This window comes from Staurois parvus, unplaced genomic scaffold, assembly GCF_062004578.1.
Source record: "Staurois parvus isolate SC_StPar_1 unplaced genomic scaffold, SC_StPar_1.0 ptg000145l, whole genome shotgun sequence".
NCBI lineage: Eukaryota > Metazoa > Chordata > Amphibia > Anura > Ranidae > Staurois > Staurois parvus.
Genome location: NW_028317941.1, coordinates 18,215,984 through 18,237,926, shown reverse-complemented (window position 1 = coordinate 18,237,926; position 21,943 = coordinate 18,215,984). Strand labels below are relative to the sequence as shown.

The following is a 21,943-nucleotide window of genomic DNA, read 5'->3' as shown; positions in this document are numbered from 1 at the left end:
TATGACAAAAGGAATACGTTTTGTACAGACTAGACAGACAGCATTGCAGTAGTTTGGATTAGGCACATTTCAAAACAGACACCACGCATGCAGCTATTCAGGTCAAATATATATTTTTACACCTAAAATTGGAGTAATATTGTAAAAATTGCATACCTATTATTTCTGCAATTTCTGGTAGCCCTTGTAGGCTAAACCACATCGCCATTTATCTCTTGGAGGTAAAAACAAATATAAAGTTTATATTTTTCAGATTTAGACAGATTTAATAGGTGACAACATACAGCGGGTTAAAATAAGTATTGAACACGTAACCATTTTTCTCGGTAAATATATTTCTGAAGGTGCTACTGACATGACATTTTCACCCCATGTTGGTAACAACCGATGCGATCCATACATACAAAGAAACCAAAACAAATAAGTTTAGAAATTATGTTCTGTGTAATAAAATGGAATGACATCAGAAAAAGTGTTGAACACATAAAGGGAGGTGCAAAAAGGCATGGAAAGCCAAGACACCAGCTGAAATCTATCAGTAATTAGAAAAAAATCCTGCCCTTTGTCAGTGCAAAATAATATCAGCTGGTTCACTCTCAACTAATGGCCTATAAAAAGGTGTCTCATGTCAATAGCACCTTTAGAAATACATTTACTGAGAAAAATGGTGAAGTGTTCAATACTTATTTTAACAGCTGTATGTATTATTTCTGCAATTTCTTGTAGGCCTAATTGTCTAATCAGAATCCACATTTAGCTTTGGAGGTAAAAACTACAGTAATACAAATTAAAGTAAGTCTAAAGGCTTTAAAAAAAATGAATCAATAACAAACATGTCTATATTTACCTGCTGTGTGCAGTGGTTTTGCACAGAGCTGCCCCAATCCTCCTCTTCTTGGGTCCCCTACCTCCTGTCAGGTACTCCCACAGCAAGCATCTCTCTTCTCATTGGCTTACTGGCTGTGATTGCATGAAGGTAAAAAACCTTCAGCCTTTACAACCACTTTAACGTTTATATATTTTATATGGGAAAACATTGGATACAGACAGCATACAACAGCTATTCAACATCCATTTAGCTTTGGAGGTAAAAAACCAAAAAAAAAACAAGCTGAAATTTTATTTTTCTGTTGAAAAAAATAATAGGCTTAAAACCGTGTACATAGTATTTCTACAATTTTATATCATGTGTTATTGCCTAATCCTTATTCCTATTTACCTTTGAAAGTAGAAAAAGAATACATTAGGGCCTGTTCACACCATAGAAATGCAGTCTGGATGTTTACCGGATGTGGGTTTTTTTTGCATGTTTTTGATGCTTTCTGGTTCGTTTTTGATGCGTTCCGATTAATTTTTTCCCCTCTCTTTTTCTTCAACTTAAATAAGGACATGTACGTTCCTGTGCATTTTTGATGTGTTTAACAGCATTCCAGTACAATTCAGTGCAGAAAAAAATTCAGCATGTTCTGGCGCTATAAAGATTTTATTTTTAAAAGAGAATGAATAGGCTACAGACAGCCTATATAGTGTTTTGTACAACTTCTTGTAGGCCTCTTTGCCACATCCCCAAATAGCTTTAGATGGCTAAAAGTAATTTCCCCTCCTATTCCAATGTTGCGGGGCTTGGGAGCACCCCACCAGGGACATTTTGTTCATGGACATGGCAGATCATACCTTCAGAGATAATGGGACTTATTAGCTCAGGTTATGCCTTATCTTTCTTGAGTGTTGTAGTATGTCTGCTCAAGGCCCTAATACCCTCTCCCCTAAATGCTTTCTTCTGGTCCTTCAGCTGGCCCATCAATCACACCAGTGTCATCATTCCTTTCTTGGGAGAAATTCAGACTTTGTTAAGGCCCTAGACTGTGGGGGTCATTTACCCCTTTCAACCTCCCCTCCTGAACCAGTCCTGAGTTTGTCCTTTAGCCAGACACAGTGCAAGAGGAGGTTTCAGAGGAAGACCACTTGACTTCTGGTATTAGAACAGTAGGATATGCCTGCTACAGAATTTTCTCTAAACTTTCACGAGACTTTTGCTATTCTAGCTTCCACTTATTGGTGCACATGCTGGTTAAGCATGTTCTGTATGAAGACTGGCCTCACCAGGAAAATATTTTTTTTTCTCCCCCTAAATGTTTTGCCCAGCAATATCCTATTGAGAAAAGTTAAGACCTCCATGGCTCCTATAGAGGATAATCCTGTGTTCAAAGACCCAGTAGATAAACGTTTAGCAGTCCTCCTTAAGGCCTTCTTTTGCCTTAGCAGGCCATGCCGTACAGCCTGCAGTTGTGTCTATGGCAGTTTGTCAGACCATTGCCGTCTGGACTAAGTGTATGACCTAGAAACCCAGTTCCATTCTTACGGATCTCTCTGTCCATAGTCAACTGGATTTATTACCTTCAGTCTTATGCTACTGCATGAATGGCTTGGTGGATACACTTCACCAAATTTCCAGGGTATGTCTTCTCTCTGTACACATGCACAGGATTCTCTGACTTAAAGGCTGGTCAGCAAGACTCCCTTGCTGAAACTGCTTAGGTGGTTACCTTTTGCTGTTTGGTTTCTACTTGAATTAGAATCGCTAAGAGATGTTGTGGGTAATAGTACTCTCCTTCTCTAGAAGAAAAAGGCCTGCACCTCTACCAGCAGGTCTTCTACTCCAGTGGTTAGGAAGGCTTTCTGTTAAGCCTAAGATAGGAGCATAATTTTGTAAAAAGACATGGCCTCCCATATTACCCAAGGCTGGTCTCAAGGTCTTCTCACAGTGATGGGGTGCCCCTACTTCTGAAAGTGGGGAGACATTTGGCAGACTTCTAGTTTTAGAATAGTTCAGACACCTGGGTTCAGAGTGTTGTTTCCAGAGGCTATAAATTGGAATTTCGCACTCTGCCTCATCCCCTCTTCATGCCCTCAAACCTATCTCCATCCCCATCATGCTGCATGGATCTGCTTGCTGTTGTCTTAAGAGATTTTGGATTAAGATATTATTACACCTGTACCAACAAGAAAATACTTTCAAAGTTTCCTCCCGAACCTCTTTACAGTTCCCAAACCAAGTTGGTCTCCTTTTGGATCTGAAATCTTAACCCGTTTCTATGGTTTCATAAGAATGCCAGATCAGTCATTGCCTCCCCCCTTCTGGGGGATCTTCTGGCATCAGTAGTCATCTGGAATACCTATCTGCACATTTTCCACTTCGTGAGTTTTTCAGTGGGTGACCAACATTATCAGTTTGTAACCCCTCCGTGTTTGGGCCTTTCCATGGTTTCCTGAGGTTTTTACCAAGGTGCTTGTTCTAGTTTTGGCTCCATTCTGAAAGGATTCATGTTATAGGGTATCTGGACAATCACTGTTTCAAGGACCAGTCTTCCCATCCTCTGTCAGCCATCAGAAGGTACAGACTTTGCAGATTGTCCTCAACCTCCAGAAATCATCGCTGTTCCCATCTCACGGATTAAAGTACTTGGGTCTGGACAGGCCCTTGTCCAGAATCTTTTCACTCTATAGACTGTTGTGACTTAAAATTCAAGCCTGGCAGTACAATCAGACTCTGTGCTTGGACGGTCCTATTCTCCTCACCCCCAAGGCCAGACACTAACTTGGTGAAGCCTAACTCAAGTGCCATGGAAAGTTCTCATGGTGGACCCTAGTCTGTCAGGCTGGGGTGCACTCCTGGTCACCCTTTTGGTTCAGGGGATGTGGTCATCGGAAGAAGCTCGACTTCCAATAACATTCTGGAACTCTGGATGATTTGGATGTCTCTTCAGTACTAGACTCCTCTTCTGTGAGCAAGTGTACAATCCAAACGCACACATTCCTGCGGTACAAATAGCTGTGTGTATAAGTGGGTGCTGCAGTGACCGTCGGCTGGAACCGAATACAATCAGCAAGGAAAAATGTCACCAGCACACTGAGGATCACCAATATGGGTCCAAAGGTTTTAATGAACGATCACATAGTTACAGCAAGGCAACGTTTCGGAGTCTACACTTCAATAATGAGGAATCATCATAACCAAAGTTCATCTGCGATCCAAAAAGCACAAATATGATGTGTTAATATTAAGTCCCCTCGGTTGTGTTGTGTCGAGGTTATGGATCCAATAAGCTTCACGACGGAGGAGGAAGTTTGTCACGATCTCCTCCTCTCGCTGATCGACTGACGTGTTCGATGGTCATGCCTCTCAGTTCATATACCTGTTGTCCTGCCGAAATAAAATGGACTGCTACGGGTTTGCTCAAATCAATGGGTTCACCTTTGGTACTCTTGACTAGAGCTGTTCTAATGTCACTCCTGTGTTTCTGAAATCTCTGTTTAAAGGGACCTTTTGTTTTGCCCACATAAACTAGTGAGCATGGGCATTTCAGAATATAAACGCAGTAATCGGTGTTACGGTTCAGGTAACCCTGTATCTGGTAACGTTTCCCACTGTGGGGATGTGTGAAATATTCCCCACAGATCAATGAGTTGCATACATTACAATTGTAACACTTGTAACAACCCTGTCTTTCTGAGAACTTGAATACTGACTTAGCGTATTTGGTCCTAGGGTCCACTTGAACTAATACGTCACGTAGGGATCTACCTCGCTTATGTGCCATTAATGGTAGATTTTTTAAGTCGGGTGATAGAGTCATCAGTTCTAAGGATGTTCATGTTACGCATGACTGCTTGTTTAATACGCTCAGATACCTGATTGAAGCCGTGTATAAAGAGCGACTTGTTGGCCGCCCTAGGGCTGCCTTCAAAATCTGCCTTAGCTCTGGCTAAGGCTTGGTCAAGTACTTGTGTAGGATAACCTCGTTCCACAAATTTTCTATACATGGCCTCAAGTTGTTCTATCCTGTCACTCTTACAGGAACAAATGCGTAAAACCCTCTTGAACTGTGAAATAGGCAGGTTATCACGGAGATGCTTTGAATGTGTGCTCTGGTAATGTAGTAGGGTGTTCCTGTCTGTTGGTTTTGAGAACACAGATGTCTAGAGTGTACCCTGGTTGTTAGTGATCCTCACACCAAGATATGTAATGCTGTTGGGGGATATCTCGCGGTTGAAAATGATACCAGGAGAGATGCCGTTAAGCTGATCAACAAACTCATAAAAAATAGATGTTTCCCCTTTCCAAATAAGGAAGATATCATCTATATATCTTAGCCAGCATTTGACATGATCAATGGCATGAGATAAATGTTGTGCTCCTCCATATACCCAACAAACAAATTTGCAAAGGAAGGAGCAGCAGAACAGCCCATGGCAGTGCCACGTATTTGGGCATAGATGGTCTCCTCAAATGCAAAAAAATTGCTTTCAAGTACAAAACGTAAACAATCAATAAGGTATTCACACGGGAGATTCTGGGCCTTCGATCTGGACCAAAAATGTCTAACTGCCACCAAACATGCTTCATTAGGAATGCTAGTATACAAGGACAAAATGTCCATTGTTGCTAATTTCCAATTTACATCAAATGCCGAGAATCCCCCGCGTTTATCCAAAAAACCTCCTGTGTCCCTGACATATGCCGGCAGGTTCTGAACCAATGGTTGAAGATGGAAGTCCAGTAGCTGAGCCAAAGGTTGGGTGATTGACCCTGTGCCAGGAACAATTGGCCTAAATTTTAAAGGGTTTGTGCCCTTGTAAATATTAGGTAACCCATATATCACAGGTAGTATTGGGTGGTTGTCCATCAAGAATTCAGCTGTCTCATTAGAGATCCAGCCATTGGCTTGGCCGATGTTGATGAGAGAATTTAGAGTGTTCATGATGCTTTGTGTAGGATCCACAGTGAGTTGTAGGTAACTGTTAGTATCAGCTAACATTGATAACATGCCCTCCCTATAGTTTTTATAGTCTATGATCACAATAGCACCGCCCTTATCTGCGGGCTTGATGATAATATTTTCATTGTCCCTGAGTGTCCTTAGGGCTTTAAATTCCTCAGGACTAAGATTAGTGCATCTCCTCATGGGCAAGCCAGAGAGAACATCGTGTTTCAGATTGCGTATGTAGCAATCAATGGATTGGTACTGTCCAGGGGGCATGAATTTGCTTTTAAGTTTGAACGAATGACCTGTGGTCAAAGGTACAGTTTGTGGTTGTGTATGAAAAAACTGTTTGATTTTCAATGTTCTCTCAAACTTGAACATTTCTATTTCAAAATTGAAGTCATTAAAACTTGACACAGGATAGAATAACAGACCTTTAGATAAGAGACAGGACTCGCCCTTTGTGATGTGTCGAGTTAATAGATTAACTACCGGACTCGTCTGCCCGTGCGTTGGCGGTTGCTGCATGTCTGGTATCCGCAACCTCTTGTTGCCCCTCCTGGTTCTGCGCCGTCTCTGACCCTTTGAAAAAGTGTTTTTCTACTGTCAGCAACAAGGGCTGTGGAGCGACCAGATGTACCGACTTCGCTGTCTGTGGAAGGATTCTCGGTTAGTCGCTCACTCTCAGACGAAATCTGGGGGCTTCTTTTTGTTGGCTTCTGGGGTAGAGGTCGAGTACGTAATCTCCTCCTGGGCCTAGAGTTAGCCATGGGTAAACTCTACCTTCTTGGTAATCCTGGTTTACCTGTTTAAATTTGTCCCTTTTTAGACTGCTTCTGTCTTATGGTGTATGTGGCAATCTCGTTGTCAATCTCCGGCAAGGCAGAGGTCTGATTTTCTGTATCTTGTAAGTTCACGTTTCACTTGACACAGCTGAACCTTGACCTCTTCAATGACTAGTAACATATAGTTCAGTGAGTTCTGGGTGGAAACCTCACACCATTTTTCACAGAAATCTTGTTTATGACGTCCAATGTGGGCTGATTTCTAATCCGGAAACCCCTCGGAATTAATTTTGCTCTGTAGTACTCAGTCTGGCCATGCAGCTCCAGATCAACCTGTCTTTTCGTCAAGCATTTGATTTCCCTTAATCGATCAGTGGCTGTATCTGATCCAAATGTTTTTTCAGTGTCAGGTGGGAAGAGGATTGCATCAATCTCTTCCTGATTGTAAATGCATCCAAAATTGCTGGATGATGCAATATCCTCAGATGCCATTTGGTTAGAGACAATCCTCACGATTGGATCAATCGGTGAGTGTGATGTTCCGGTTTTCTACAGGTACATCTAGTACATACCCTCATGGTGGGCAGCCAGCAGGGGTGCTGTATGGGAGGCCAGTCCAGAATGCCAGTGTCCAATCCAAACACACATGTTCCTGCGTTAAAAATGGCTGTGTGTATAAGTGGGTGCTGCAGCGACCGTTGGCTGGCAAGGAAAAATGTCACCAGCACACCGAGGATCACCAGTATGGGTCCAAAGGTTTTAATGAACAATCACATAGTTACAGCAAGGCAACGTTTTGGAGTCTACACTTCAATCATGAGGAATCATCATAACCAAAGTTCATCTGCGAACCAAAACGCACAAATATGATGTGTTAATATTAAGTCCCCTCGGTTGTGTTGTGTCGAGGTTATGGATCCAATATGCTTCAGGATGGAGGAGGAAGTCCTCTTCTGTGAGGACACCTGATGAGAATCCAGTCAGACAATGCCACAGCTGTGGCCTGTATCAATCATCATCGTGTGGGCCTGTTTCCTGTGTTGCCCACCCCTCAGTTGGACTGCCTTTGTAAATCCCATTTGTAATGACCTGAAGAAGCCTCTGTGTGATCAGAAAACTGTATTTTTTGAGTTAGCAGTAAAATCCATTTATATAGGGGATGTCCCTCCAGCTTATATCTTTTGCCAGTGTCCAAAACCTGAAGGTAACCATTTCGCTGCCAGAGCAATTTTTGCACACGTGAGCTCTCCACATGTTCACTAATTGTGAGAAAACACTGTATATCTTCCACCAGCCACACTCTGAGGTTTACCAAAAGAGATGTGACTATCTAGTGAGAAGTCAAATGGCGCTTGTTGTAACAATAGGTATAAGCCAAATGGGACTCTGCTGTTGACAACATGATTTTCCTCTCCATCTCCATCACTGTCACAGCATACAGTGAGGAACAGAAGTATTTGAACACCCTGCGATTTTGCAAGTTCTCCCACTTAGAAATCACGGAGGGGTCTGAAATTCACATTGAAGGTGCATTCCCACTCTGAGAGACAGAATTTAAAAAAAAAATTCAGGAAATCACATTGTATGATTTTTAAAGAATTTATTTGTCTTGCACTGCTGAACATAAGTATTTGAACACCTAAGAAACAGCAAGAATTCTGTCTCTCAAAGACCTGTTACTGTGCCTTTTAAAGAGCTCAGACAGGTACTACTAATTTAGATTGAGTGGAGTAGAGGTGGACTTTTTAAAGACACCTGTCCACCCCACAGTCAGTCAGACGCCAGCTACTACCATGGGCAAGACCGAAGAGCTGTCAAAAGACATCAGAGACAAAATTGTAGACCTCCACAAGGCTGGAAAGGGCTACGGGACAATTGCCGAGCAGCTTGGTGAAAATAGATCAACTGTTGGAGCAATTGTTAGAAAATGGAAGAGGCTAAAGACGACTGTCAGTCTCCCTCGGACTGGGGCTCCATGCAAGATCTCACCTCGTGGGGTATCACTGATAAGAAAGGTGAGGAATCAGCCCAGAACTACAAGGGAGGAGCTGGTCAATGACATGAAGAGAGCTGGGACCACAGTTTCAAAGGTCACTGTCGGTAGAACACTACGCCGTCATGGTTTCAAATCATGCATTGCAAGGAAGGTTCCCCTGTTCAAGTCATCACATGTCCAGGTCCATCTGAAGTTTGCCAATGACCATCTTGATGATCCAGAGGAGGCATGGGAGAAAGTCATGTGGTCAGATGAGACCAAAGTAGAACTTTTTGGTCTAAACTTCACTCGTTGTGTTTGGAGGAAAAAGAAGGATGAGTTGCATCTCAAGAACACCATCCCTACTGTGAAGCATGGGGGGGGTAACATCATGCTTTGGGGGTGCTTTTCTGCTAAGGGGACAGGACGACTGCACTGTATTAAGGAGAGGATGAATGGGGCCATTTAAAGTGAGATTTTGAGCAACAACCTCCTTCCCTCAGTCAGAGCATTGAAGATGGGTCATGGCTGGGTCTTCCAACATGACAACGTCCCGAAGCACACAGCCAGGATAACCAAGGAGTGGCTCCGTAAGAAGCATATCAAGGTTCTGGAGTGGCCTAGCCAGTCTCCAGACCTAAATCCAATAGAACATCTTTGGAGGAAGCTGAAACTCCATGTTGCTCAGCGACAGCCCCGAAACCTGACAGATCTAGAGGAGATCTGTGTGGAGGAGTGGGCCAAAATCCCTGTTGCAGTGTGTGCAAACCTGGTCAAGAACTACAGGAAATGTTTGATCTCTGTAATTGCAAACAAAGGCTTCTGTACCAAATATTAACACTGATTTTCTCAGGTGTTCAGATACTTATGTTCAGCAGTGCAAGACAAATTAATTCTTTAAAAATCATACAATGTGATTTCCTGAATTTTTTTTTTTTAATTCTGTCTCTCAGAGTGGGAATGCACCTACAATGTAAATTTCAGACCCCTCCATGATCTCTAAGTGGGAGAACTTGCAAAATCGCAGGGTGTTCAAATACTTCTGTTCCTCACTATATGCATAAAAAGAGCACAAAACCGCTCCCAATAGTGTAAATCCGGATAGCACTTTTATTTAAAAACGGTTGAAAAGACTTACATTGGCACTGTGCATAGTATTTCACATAAGACTACAATTCCCAAAGCATGCATGTACAGTGACTTCTCAGCTTCTGGCTCCTCCAAATGAGTTTAATCAAATATGATGCCAATCAGGGTGCCCCTGATGATGTCATATTTGAAGAAACACTCCTGATGTCATATTTCACTCCAGGAAGAAAAAAAATTAAAGACCCTATCAAAATGATCTAGAAAAAAAATATACCTCCCTCAGAAAAATGTATAACTAAAACCCTAAACCCTAACCCTATAATACTACACTAGAAAGATGTGAAAGAAGATGAAAAAAAACCTAAACAATAACACACTCATTCCTACCCATAATAAAAAAGGATATGGGGGAGGGGGCAGCTGATCTATTTTAGTATGAATACGATGGGTGGTACACAATAATATGTAACCCACCACAATGCAATTCACTATAATAGAGTGCTACACAGCACAGTGAATACAGAGGAGTATACTCCACTCTTTGTAGCACACAATACTGCATTTCACTGTAATGTAACAGTAGTACTATGAAACACGTTATATAGAATTGTATAGCTCTGTATGTAGCACTGTTCAGCAGTACCCATCTCTCAGCTGTGCCTATCTCATCCAACTGTAGCACACACTGACCAAAGACTCCTGGGAAATCAACACTGTGCATCACCCAAAAAAAAAAACCATACCCACAGTGAAGCATGGTGGTGGCAGCATTATGCTTTGGAGTTGTTTTCCTTCAGCTGGCTTTAGTCAAGGCAGAGGAATGCAGTAGCTCCATCCGAAAAAAGATCAAAGTTTTGGAATGGCCCAGTCAGAGACTGGATTGAATCGAATTTGAAAATATGTGGGATGACCTGATAAGGGCTGTGCACAGGAGGTGCCCTCGCATTCTATAAGATTTAGAGTGCTTTTGCAAGGAAGATTGGGCAAAGATTCCCAAGGCACGATGTGCCATGCTGATAGACTCCTAACCTAAAAAAATGCTGTCATAAAATCGAAACCTGCTTCAACAGAGTGTTAGTTTAAGGGTGTGAATGTTTATGCAACCACATTATTGTAAATTTTCTATTTTTTTCCCCCCCTTTAAAGTTTGTTTTTAACTGAATTGCACAGAATATAGGTCACAATAAAGGTAAAAAAAAAAATCAGGAGAGATTTGGCTTGGTGTGATTTCTTTACATCTCAAAAACCTGGCATTTTTTAGAGGTGTGTAGAGTGTTTATATGCACCGCACTTACTTATGAAATGCTCAACTTTTGCATGAACTTTGTTTTTGGAATTACTAGAGCAGAAATAGCAAGAGCTCCACATTTAGTTTCTCTGAGGCAACCGTAGTGGTTTCTTTAAATGTTTAATATGCAGTTCCAAAAATAATGCCAGATAATGTTACAGTTTCTAAATGTATTTTTTTTTTTTTTTTTGCATCTCAGTAGTTTTGTATATTTATTTAACCTGACCTTGTTTTTCATCAGAAAATGGCAAGCTGTATGTGTTTGGCAGCAACATCTATGGACAGCTGGGTATCGGCTCTGAAAATGTCATCAGCACACCAAGATGTGTCAAAGGTTTGTTCCAAAATTTACCTCATGCTTTGTGTTAGAAATTACAGGTGATATTTTTTTTTTATTATTTTTTTATTCTCAAAATAATATGTCCAACATATTTTTCCTCTAATTCTGTCATTTTTTCTGTTCAGTTCTTCCAGTGTTAATGTAAGCTTTAGCAATACTTTTTCTGCCAAGCCGGACAGGAAAGGCAAATGCTTTGTTAAATTGTTACCTTTTCATGGCTGGCTGAGAAATCTTATAAATGCAAACTTTTAGATTTACTGAAGCCCCTTTGTTCTGTTAATATGCCCGACAAAGGGACTTTGGTTCTATAAAAGCCTGCTTTATTTACACTGCTCAGAAAAATTAAAGGAGCACTGTGAAAACACATCAGATCTCAATGGGGAAAATATCATGCTGGATATCTCTACTGATATGGACTGGGCAAACTGTTGGGAACATAAGGATGCCCCATCGTTTGATGGAAATGAAAATTATCAACCTACAGAGGACTGAATTCAAAGACACCCAGAAAATCAAAGTGAAAATATTATGCAGCAGGCTAGTCCATTTTACTGAAATTTCATTGCAGCAACTCAAAATGGTGCATGACAACGTCGGGTTTGCTCCTAATGAGACAACGGATGGTGTACTGGGGTATTTCCTCCCAGATCTGGATCAGTGCATCACTGAGCTCCTGGACCGAAACTTGGTATCCCAGAGGTGTTCTATAGGATTTAGGTCAGGCGAGCATGGGGGCCATTCAATGGTACCAATTCCTTTACCCTCCAGGAACTACCTGCATACTCTTGCCACATGAGGCCGGGCATTGTCGTGCACCAGGAGGAACCCAGGACCCACTGCACCAGCGTAGGAATTGACAGTGCGTCCAAGGATTTCATCCTGATACCTAATGGCAGTCAGGCTGCCATTGTCTAGCCTGTAGAGGTTTGTGCATCCCTCCATGGATATGCCTCCCCAGACCATCATTGACCCACCATCAAAACTGTCATGCTGAACGATGTTACAGGCAACATATAATGTTCTCCACGGCTTCTCCAGCCCCTTTCACATCTGTCACATTTGCTCAGGGTGAACCTGCGCTCATGAGCACCAGTGGTAGACCTACCAGTTTTGGTGTTGAATGGCAAATGACAGTCGAGCTCTATGGTGTCGGGCTGTGAGCACAGGGCCAACTAGAGGATGTCAGGCCCTCAGGCCACCCTCACGAAGTCTTTCTGATTGTTTGGTCAGAGACACTCACACTGGTGACCTGCTGTATGTCATTTTGTTGGGCTCTGGCAGTGTTCATCCTGTTCCTCCTTGCACAAAGGAGCAGATACCAGTTCTGCTGATGGGTTAAGGACCTTCTATGGCACCCTGTCCAGCTCTCCTAGAGTAACTGCCTGCCTCCTGGAATCTTATCCATACTCTTGAGACTGTGCTGGGAAACACCACAAACTTTCTGGCAGTGGCACGTATTAATGTGCCAACCCGGAGGTGTTGGACTGCTTTTGCAACCTCTGTAGGGTCCAATATCTCAAGTTACCAGTAGTGATTCTGACCCTAGCCATATGCAAAACTAGTGAAAAACAGTCAAAAAAATGAGTAGGGAAAAAAATGTCAGTGGCCTCCACCTGTAAAACCATTCCTGTTTTGGGGGTCATCTCATTGTTGCCCATCTAGTGCACCTGTTGTTAATTTTCATTAACACCAAAGCAGCTGAAACTGGTTAACAACTCCCTTTGCTACTCAACTGACCAGATCAATATCCCAGGAGTTTAATCGACTTGATGCTATACTCTGATTTAAAAAGTGTTCTTTTAATATTTTTGAGCAGTGTATGTATTATAATAATGTTTTTTTTATTAGCCATGCCTTTCTGTCCATGACCGCACATCCCATTTTCTTGACAGAAGTCATAGGGTCATGAATAAGGAAAAATCTCACCTGTGAAGTCACAGACAGAAAAAAATACTGCACCTACAGAATATTTAGCTCTTTTCAAATCATTAAAAACCAAAAATAGCTGACGTTAGGATTTAAAGCTAATAGTAGATGATATTAGAAAACAAACAGTTTGACGATGTCAGATGACTGCAGTAAACTTTCAGCAGGTCAGCATGGCTAACCCTGCCATGTTCTCATAATAAACTTAGAAACACATCAGTTAAAACTGGGTGAAGTACAGGAGTTTCCTTGCGCAAGATTTGGCATACTTGGTATTCTCAGATTCTCTCCAGAAGTATACGTCATCCTCTCCAGCGAAGAAGCCGGGTTTTTAGGTAAGCATAGTTTCCAGCTTTTGGCCTTTTTCACATAGGCGAACTTAAGAGTACTTTTATGAGCCCTGTGTTTGCCCGCATGGAGATGCATAGATGTTCTGTGCATCCCTGTGCAGGCAGTCCCATTCATGTCAGTTGAAATGCAGCGGCTTCATAGACACAGGCTGTGCTCCCAATTTGACAGCCGTGTGGGTGCGGGCGCATTTAGAGACCTGCACCCACATGGCCTGTGCTTCACTATTTGGGCAAACATAGCTTTCCTTTAACATTTTTGCTGCCAGAGCCATTTTTGCATTTTTTGCACACATGTTTAAAAGATCCTTTTGAGCTTAAAGCTTCCCTAAATCCTCCACACATTATATACATACTTACTAGAGATGAGCGAATCGAAGTATCCGAAGTGGAATTCGAGTCGAATATCGGAAAAATTTCGATTCGTGCCGAATCCGAAAAATAGCCTAATTCGGACGCGCGAATCGAAATTTTTCAGAAAATGGCGGCTGACATGTGCGGCGACGGAGCGGGGATGTCTGGGAAGGCGCGCAGACAAGGCGCGCTGACCCATAATGCATTCCTCAACTACATGTGATCGCATCAGCCTATCAGCAGCCAGCCAGCCAGCACTGTGTAATGGTCGAGCTATAAATAGCGGCCATTTTGGAATTCTTCATTTGCCTGCAGTTATTGAACAGAGGCAGACCGCTCTGTACTAGGGACAGGGACAGAGTTAGGGCCACAGAAACGATAATTGGGGACAGAGAAAAGTTACTTAGGGACAGAGAACCATTACTCAGGGACACAGACTTGTTAATGAGGGCCACAGAATCGTTATTTAGGGACAAAGAAACGCTAGTTAGGGCCACAGAATTCATAATCAGGGACAGACAGAATTGTTACTCAGTGCCAGAGAATTGTTACTTAGGGCCACAGAAACGTTATTAGGGCCACAGAATTGTTACTCAGGGACAGACAGAATTGTTACTGAGTGCCAGAGAATTGTTACTCAGGGACAGACAGAATTGTTACTGAGTGCCAGAGAATTGTTACTTAGGGCCACAGAAACTTTAATTAGGGCCACAGAATTTTTACTCAGGGACAGACAGAATTGTTACTCAGTGCCAGAGAATTGTTACTCAGGGACAGACAGAATTGTTACTGAGTGCCAGAGAATTGTTACTTAGGGCCACAGAAACTTTACTTAGGGCCACAGAATTTTTACTCAGGGACAGACAGAATTGTTACTGAGTGCCAGAGAATTGTTACTCAGGGACAGACAGAATTGTTACTGAGTGCCAGAGAATTGTTACTTAGGGCCACAGAAACTTTACTTAGGGCCACAGAATTGTTACTCGCACAGACACAGAATTGTTACTCGCACAGACACAGAATTGTTACTGAAGGCCACAGAACTGTTACTTAGGGCCACAGAATTGTTACTCGCACAGACACAGAATTGTTACTCGCACAGACACAGAACTGTTACTGAGGGCCACAGAACTGTTACTTAGGGCCACAGAATTGTTACTCGCACAGACACAGAATTGTTACTCGGGGCCACAGAACTGTTACTTAGGGACAAAGAAACGCTAGTTAGGGCCACAGAATTCATACTCAGGGACAGACAGAATTGTTACGGAGTGCCAGAGAATTGTTACTCTGGGCCACAGAAACTTTACTTAGGGCCACAGAATTTTTACTCAGGGACAGACAGAATTGTTACTGAGTGCCAGAGAATTGTTACTCAGGGACAGACAGAATTGTTACGGAGTGCCAGAGAATTGTTACTCAGGGCCACAGAAACTTTACTTAGGGCCACAGAATTTTTACTCAGGGACAGACAGAATTGTTACTGAGTGCCAGAGAATTGTTACTCAGGGACAGACAGAATTGTTACTGAGTGCCAGAGAATTGTTACTTAGGGCCACAGAAACTTTACTTAGGGCCACAGAATTGTTACTCGCACAGACACAGAATTGTTACTCGCACAGACACAGAATTGTTACTGAAGGCCACAGAACTGTTACTTAGGGCCACAGAATTGTTACTCGCACAGACACAGAATTGTTACTCGCACAGACACAGAACTGTTACTGAGGGCCACAGAACTGTTACTTAGGGCCACAGAATTGTTACTCGCACAGACACAGAATTGTTACTCAGGGCCACAGAAATGTTACTTAGGGACAAAGAAACGCTAGTTAGGGCCACAGAATTCATACTCAGGGACAGACAGAATTGTTACGGAGTGCTAGAGAATTGTTACTCTGGGCCACAGAAACTTTACTTAGGGCCACAGAATTTTTACTCAGGGACAGACAGAATTGTTACTGAGTGCCAGAGAATTGTTACTCAGGGACAGACAGAATTGTTACGGAGTGCCAGAGAATTGTTACTCAGGGCCACAGAAACTTTACTTAGGGCCACAGAATTTTTACTCAGGGACAGACAGAATTGTTACGGAGTGCCAGAGAATTGTTACTTAGGGCCACAGAAACTTTACTTAGGGCCACAGAATTGTTACTCGCACAGACACAGAATTGTTACTCGCACAGACACAGAACTGTTACTGAGGGCCACAGAAACTTTACTTAGGGACAAAGAAACGCTAGTTAGGGCCACGGAATTCATACTCAGGGACAGACAGAATTGTTACGGAGTGCCAGAGAATTGTTACTCAGGGACAGACAGAATTGTTACGGAGTGCCAGAGAATTGTTACTCAGGGACAGACAGAATTGTTACTGAGTGCCAGAGAATTGTTACTTAGGGCCACAGAAACTTTAATTAGGGCCACAGAATTTTTACTCAGGGACAGACAGAATTGTTACTGAGTGCCAGAGAATTGTTACTCAGGGACAGACAGAATTGTTACGGAGTGCCAGAGAATTGTTACTCAGGGACAGACAGAATTGTTACTGAGTGCCAGAGAATTGTTACTTAGGGCCACAGAAACTTTAATTAGGGCCACAGAATTTTTACTCAGGGACAGACAGAATTGTTACTGAGTGCCAGAGAATTGTTACTCAGGGACAGACAGAATTGTTACGGAGTGCCAGAGAATTGTTACTCAGGGCCACAGAAACTTTACTTAGGGCCACAGAATTTTTACTCAGGGACAGACAGAATTGTTACTGAGTGCCAGAGAATTGTTACTCAGGGACAGACAGAATTGTTACGGAGTGCCAGAGAATTGTTACTCAGGGACAGACAGAATTGTTACTGAGTGCCAGAGAATTGTTACTCAGGGACAGACAGAATTGTTACTGAGTGCCAGAGAATTGTTACTTAGGGCCACAGAAACTTTAATTAGGGCCACAGAATTTTTACTCAGGGACAGACAGAATTGTTACTGAGTGCCAGAGAATTGTTACTCAGGGACAGACAGAATTGTTACGGAGTGCCAGAGAATTGTTATTCAGGGCCACAGAAACATTTACTTAGGGCCAGAGAATTTTTACTCAGGGACAGACAGAATTGTTACTGAGTGCCAGAGAATTGTTACTCAGGGACAGACAGAATTGTTACTGAGTGCCAGATAATTGTTACTCAGGGCCCCAGAAACTTTATTTAGGGCCAGAGAATTTTTACTCAGGGACAGACAGAATTGTTACTGAGTGCCAGAGAATTGTTACTCAGGGACAGACAGAATTGTTACGGAGTGCCAGAGAATTGTTACTCAGGGCCACAGAAACTTTACTTAGGGCCACAGAATTTTTACTCAGGGACAGACAGAATTGTTACTGAGTGCCAGAGAATTGTTACTCAGGGACAGACAGAATTGTTACGGAGTGCCAGAGAATTGTTACTTAGGGCCACAGAAACTTTACTTAGGGCCACAGAATTGTTACTCGCACAGACACAGAATTGTTACTCGCACAGACACAGAACTGTTACTGAGGGCCACAGAAACTTTACTTAGGGACAAAGAAACGCTAGTTAGGGCCACGGAATTCATACTCAGGGACAGACAGAATTGTTACGGAGTGCCAGAGAATTGTTACTCAGGGACAGACAGAATTGTTACTGAGTGCCAGAGAATTGTTACTTAGGGCCACAGAAACTTTAATTAGGGCCACAGAATTTTTACTCAGGGACAGACAGAATTGTTACTGAGTGCCAGAGAATTGTTACTCAGGGACAGACAGAATTGTTACGGAGTGCCAGAGAATTGTTACTCAGGGACAGACAGAATTGTTACTGAGTGCCAGAGAATTGTTACTTAGGGCCACAGAAACTTTAATTAGGGCCACAGAATTTTTACTCAGGGACAGACAGAATTGTTACTGAGTGCCAGAGAATTGTTACTCAGGGACAGACAGAATTGTTACAGAGTGCCAGAGAATTGTTACTCAGGGCCACAGAAACTTTACTTAGGGCCACAGAATTTTTACTCAGGGACAGACAGAATTGTTACTGAGTGCCAGAGAATTGTTACTCAGGGACAGACAGAATTGTTACGGAGTGCCAGAGAATTGTTACTCAGGGACAGACAGAATTGTTACTGAGTGCCAGAGAATTGTTACTTAGGGCCACAGAAACTTTAATTAGGGCCACAGAATTTTTACTCAGGGACAGACAGAATTGTTACTGAGTGCCAGAGAATTGTTACTCAGGGACAGACAGAATTGTTACCGAGTGCCAGAGAATTGTTACTCAGGGACAGACAGAATTGTTACTGAGTGCCAGAGAATTGTTACTCAGGGACAGACAGAATTGTTACTGAGTGCCAGAGAATTGTTACTTAGGGCCACAGAAACTTTAATTAGGGCCACAGAATTTTTACTCAGGGACAGACAGAATTGTTACTGAGTGCCAGAGAATTGTTACTCAGGGACAGACAGAATTGTTACCGAGTGCCAGAGAATTGTTACTCAGGGCCACAGAAACTTTACTTAGGGCCAGAGAATTTTTACTCAGGGACAGACAGAATTGTTACTGAGTGCCAGAGAATTGTTACTCAGGGACAGACAGAATTGTTACTGAGTGCCAGATAATTGTTACTTAGGGCCACAGAAACTTTACTTAGGGCCACAGAATTGTTACTCGCACAGACACAGAATTGTTACTCGCACAGACACAGAATTGTTACTGAGGGCCACAGAACTGTTACTTGGGGCCACAGAAACGTTAATCAGGGACACAGAATTGTTACTGAGGGCCACAGAACTGTTACTTAGGGCCACAGAATTGTTACTCGCACAGACACAGAATTGTTACTCAGGGACACAGAATTGTTACTCAGGGACACATAATCGTTTAATTAAAGAGTATGTCAGACAACATGCAGAGGAGTGGCAGAGGAGGCAATGTTTTAGGAGCGAGCAGACGTGGCAGCAGAGGAAGGGGTCGAGGCAGCACTATTCGCAGCCAGAGGCCAGTGCTCCCGGTGTCATCCAGCGGTCGTGTCTCCACCGACAACCCTGCCGTCGTCGATTGGTTGGCTCGGTCGTCTTCCTCTTCCCAGGTCACCTCTGACACCTACAGCCAACGGTCGGTGGGTACGTCAGACACAACCGTTAGTTGGCATGGCCCGGGACCAAGCCCACTGAAATCACGTGTCCTCTACCTGCCCCTGTCCTTTGGTGTTCCCTCACCAAGCGAAGTATCGCATGCTGTGGGCTCAGCCCCACTGTACAGTGAGGAAGAGCTAACAGAGGGCGGTCAGGAACGGGGGGAGACATCCGCCTTTTCAGCAGCCAGGCGAAGAAGTAGTGGCGAGGAGAGTGGCTCGGTAGCCGGTCTAGAGACAGGTCTGTCTCCTGACCCAGACGCAGCCGAGGGGGCTAGTAGTGAGGCGGAGACCCTACTTGATGATGAGGAGGTTGATCGCACTTGGCAGCCTCGTCGTCATCAGGCAATTTCTTCCGCATCATCAGGAGAAGAGGGTGGCAGCTTGGCAGCGAGCAAAACAGTCGGTGGGTTGCCCAGGAGACAGCAGCAGGGTCGCAGCAGTGTCAGTGGAGCCAAACGTCCACGGAGTAGAGCACCAGCTCCACTGCAGCCTACCACCACGGCCAGTAGTGGTGCCGGTGTGCACGGAGGAAGCAGCAGTCAGCCAGTGAGGAGTATTCGGGGCAAAGTTTCCTACTCGGCGGTGTGGCAATTTTTCGTCAAGCCGCCCGAGGAAGTAAACGTAGCCGTATGTCGACTATGTGGCCAGAAAGTCAAGCGTGGCCAGGGGGCCCATGTTGGGACTACAGCGTTGCGGCAGCATATGCAGCGTCGCCATTTGGTGGCCTGGGAAAACCGTGATAAAGATACGGCGGTTCTGCCCGCCCCAGCCCCCGCTCCATCACCCGCTCCGTTACTTGCTCCGTCACCCGACGTCAATCGCCCTCCATCAGCCAGTCAAGGCTCCAACACCTCTGCTGAGGGGAGTTGTCGCTCGTTGGCATCTTCCGCTCGTTCAGATGCTCCTTCTCCTGCTACTCCTCTTCACGGATTCCGTCAGCAGTCTTTCTTGGAATCCGTTTCCAAGAGACAACAGTTTGCGAGCACGCACCCGACGGTGCAAAAGCTGAACGTCCTCCTGTCCAAGTTGCTGGTGCTGCAGTCCCTCCCTTTCCAAGTGGTGGACTCAGCACCTTTCAGAGAAATGATGGCTTGTGCCGCGCCGCGGTGGAGAGTGCCAAGCCGTCATTTCTTCGCCAAAAAGGCAGTGCCAGCCCTGCATTCACATGTAGAAGACATGGTGGGCCAGTCTTTGAGCATGTCGGTCTCTGCCAAAGTGCACGGCAGCGCCGACGTGTGGAGCTGTAACTATGGTCAGGGACAGTACATGTCATTTACGGCCCACTGGGTGAACGTGGTGCCGTCACAGCCGCACCAGCAACTTGGACAGGTCACGCCGCTTTTGCCTCCACGTTTGCACGTCCTTGGTCCGGCAAAGATGTCCGCCTCTACCACCTCTTCTTCCGCCGTGTCCTCAGCCGCCACCCCCGTGCCAAGTCCCATTACCCGACCGGCATATCACATGTGCAGGGCGCAACGGTGTCACGCTGTTCTGCACCTGGTATGCCTTGGCGAACGTAGTCACACAGGGGAGGAACTTCTGAGTGTAATGAACAGAGAAATCGACAGATGGCTGTCTCCGCGCAAATTGAAAATCGGAACCATGTTGACCGACAACGGAAAGAACATGGTGTCTGCTCTGCGTCAAGGAAGGTTGTGCCATGCGCCATGCATGGCTCACGTGTTCAATCTGGTTGTCAAGCGGTTCTTAAAATCCACCATCCCACTGCAAGACATCCTTAAAATGTCACGTAAACTTTGCATGCATTTCAGCCATTCCTACACCGCAAAGCACACCCTCCTTGAGCTGCAGCGGCAGAACGGAATTCCACAGCATCGCCTGATCTGCGACGTTGCAACAAGGTGGAATTCAACCCTACACATGTTAGACCGCCTTTACGAACAGCGAAAGGCCATCACCGATTTCCTGATGTTACAAGCGGATAAAGGTACTCCCCTGTGTAACTTCGATGTCAGCCATTGGCAGCTCATGCGTGACACCTGCCGCTTGCTCAGGCCCTTTGAGGAGGCCACGCTATTCGTGAGTCGGCAGGACTATGGGATGAACGACGTCATTCCTCTGTTGCACGTCCTTGAACAAATGCTGTTAACAATGGCTGGTCAGGGTGCGGTAGACGTGGCGCACAGATCTCAACGCCACATGACCCCTGTGGGGGCAGGACAGGAAGAAGAGGAGGAGGTAGAGGAGGACATTTGTGCTCAGGAATTATTGAGTGAAATGGGTGGTTTTTCCACTCAGCGGACAGGAGTGGAGGAGCAGGAGCATCTGGTAGAGGAGGAGGAGGAGGAGACAGAGGACCCAGACGCACCGTGGCAGTATGCTGTGGAGATGGAGGCAGGGAGTCCCTCGCATTCCTTGGCACAAATGGCCCATAGCATGCTCGGTTGCTTGCGTAGCGACAGCCGAATAATAACCATCAGACAGAGGGATGACTTTTGGCTGTCCACCTTGTTGGACCCTCGCTACCGTTCCAAAATGGTGGCCTTTTTCACACCTGCTGAGAGGGAGGCCAAAATAACGTACTATAAAAACCACCTATGTAGTCAGTTGGTCTCTGCCTTTGTGCGCCAACGTCCATCCTCAGACACTGTGGGCCCTGTGCGCTCGCGTTCCGCTGCCATGGCAGCAGGGGAGGGGTGGGGTGGTAGGAGCAGTGGCAGCTCCACCAGCAGCAGCTGCCTCAGTCTGCAGTCGATGATGAGTAGCTTTCTTCACCAGCGCAGTGAGGAAACTACTAACCAGCCGCAGCAGCAGCAGCAGCATCAGGTGGACCTGGAGCAGGACCTCAAACAACAGGCTTGGGCCTACTTGGACAGCACCCTGCCAACCGAGGTAGACAATCCCCTTGACTACTGGGCAACGAAACTTGACCTTTGGCCCCAACTAGCTGAATTTGCCCTTGAAAGGC

The 21,943-nt window shown here is 44.6% G+C and overlaps 1 protein-coding gene across 2 annotated transcripts in view; it reads left to right on the top strand.

Annotated features, from left to right (window-relative positions):
- The window catches only part of RPGR (retinitis pigmentosa GTPase regulator), a 163,863-nt gene that overhangs the window by 24,067 nt on the left and 117,853 nt on the right, over positions 1 to 21,943 (top strand). For both annotated transcript variants that reach the window (XM_089673912.1, XM_089673913.1), the window contains exon 3: positions 11,144 to 11,236. In XM_089673912.1, coding sequence (XP_089530038.1) covers positions 11,144 to 11,236 — 93 coding nt within the window. The remainder of the gene's footprint in view (positions 1 to 11,143; positions 11,237 to 21,943) is intronic.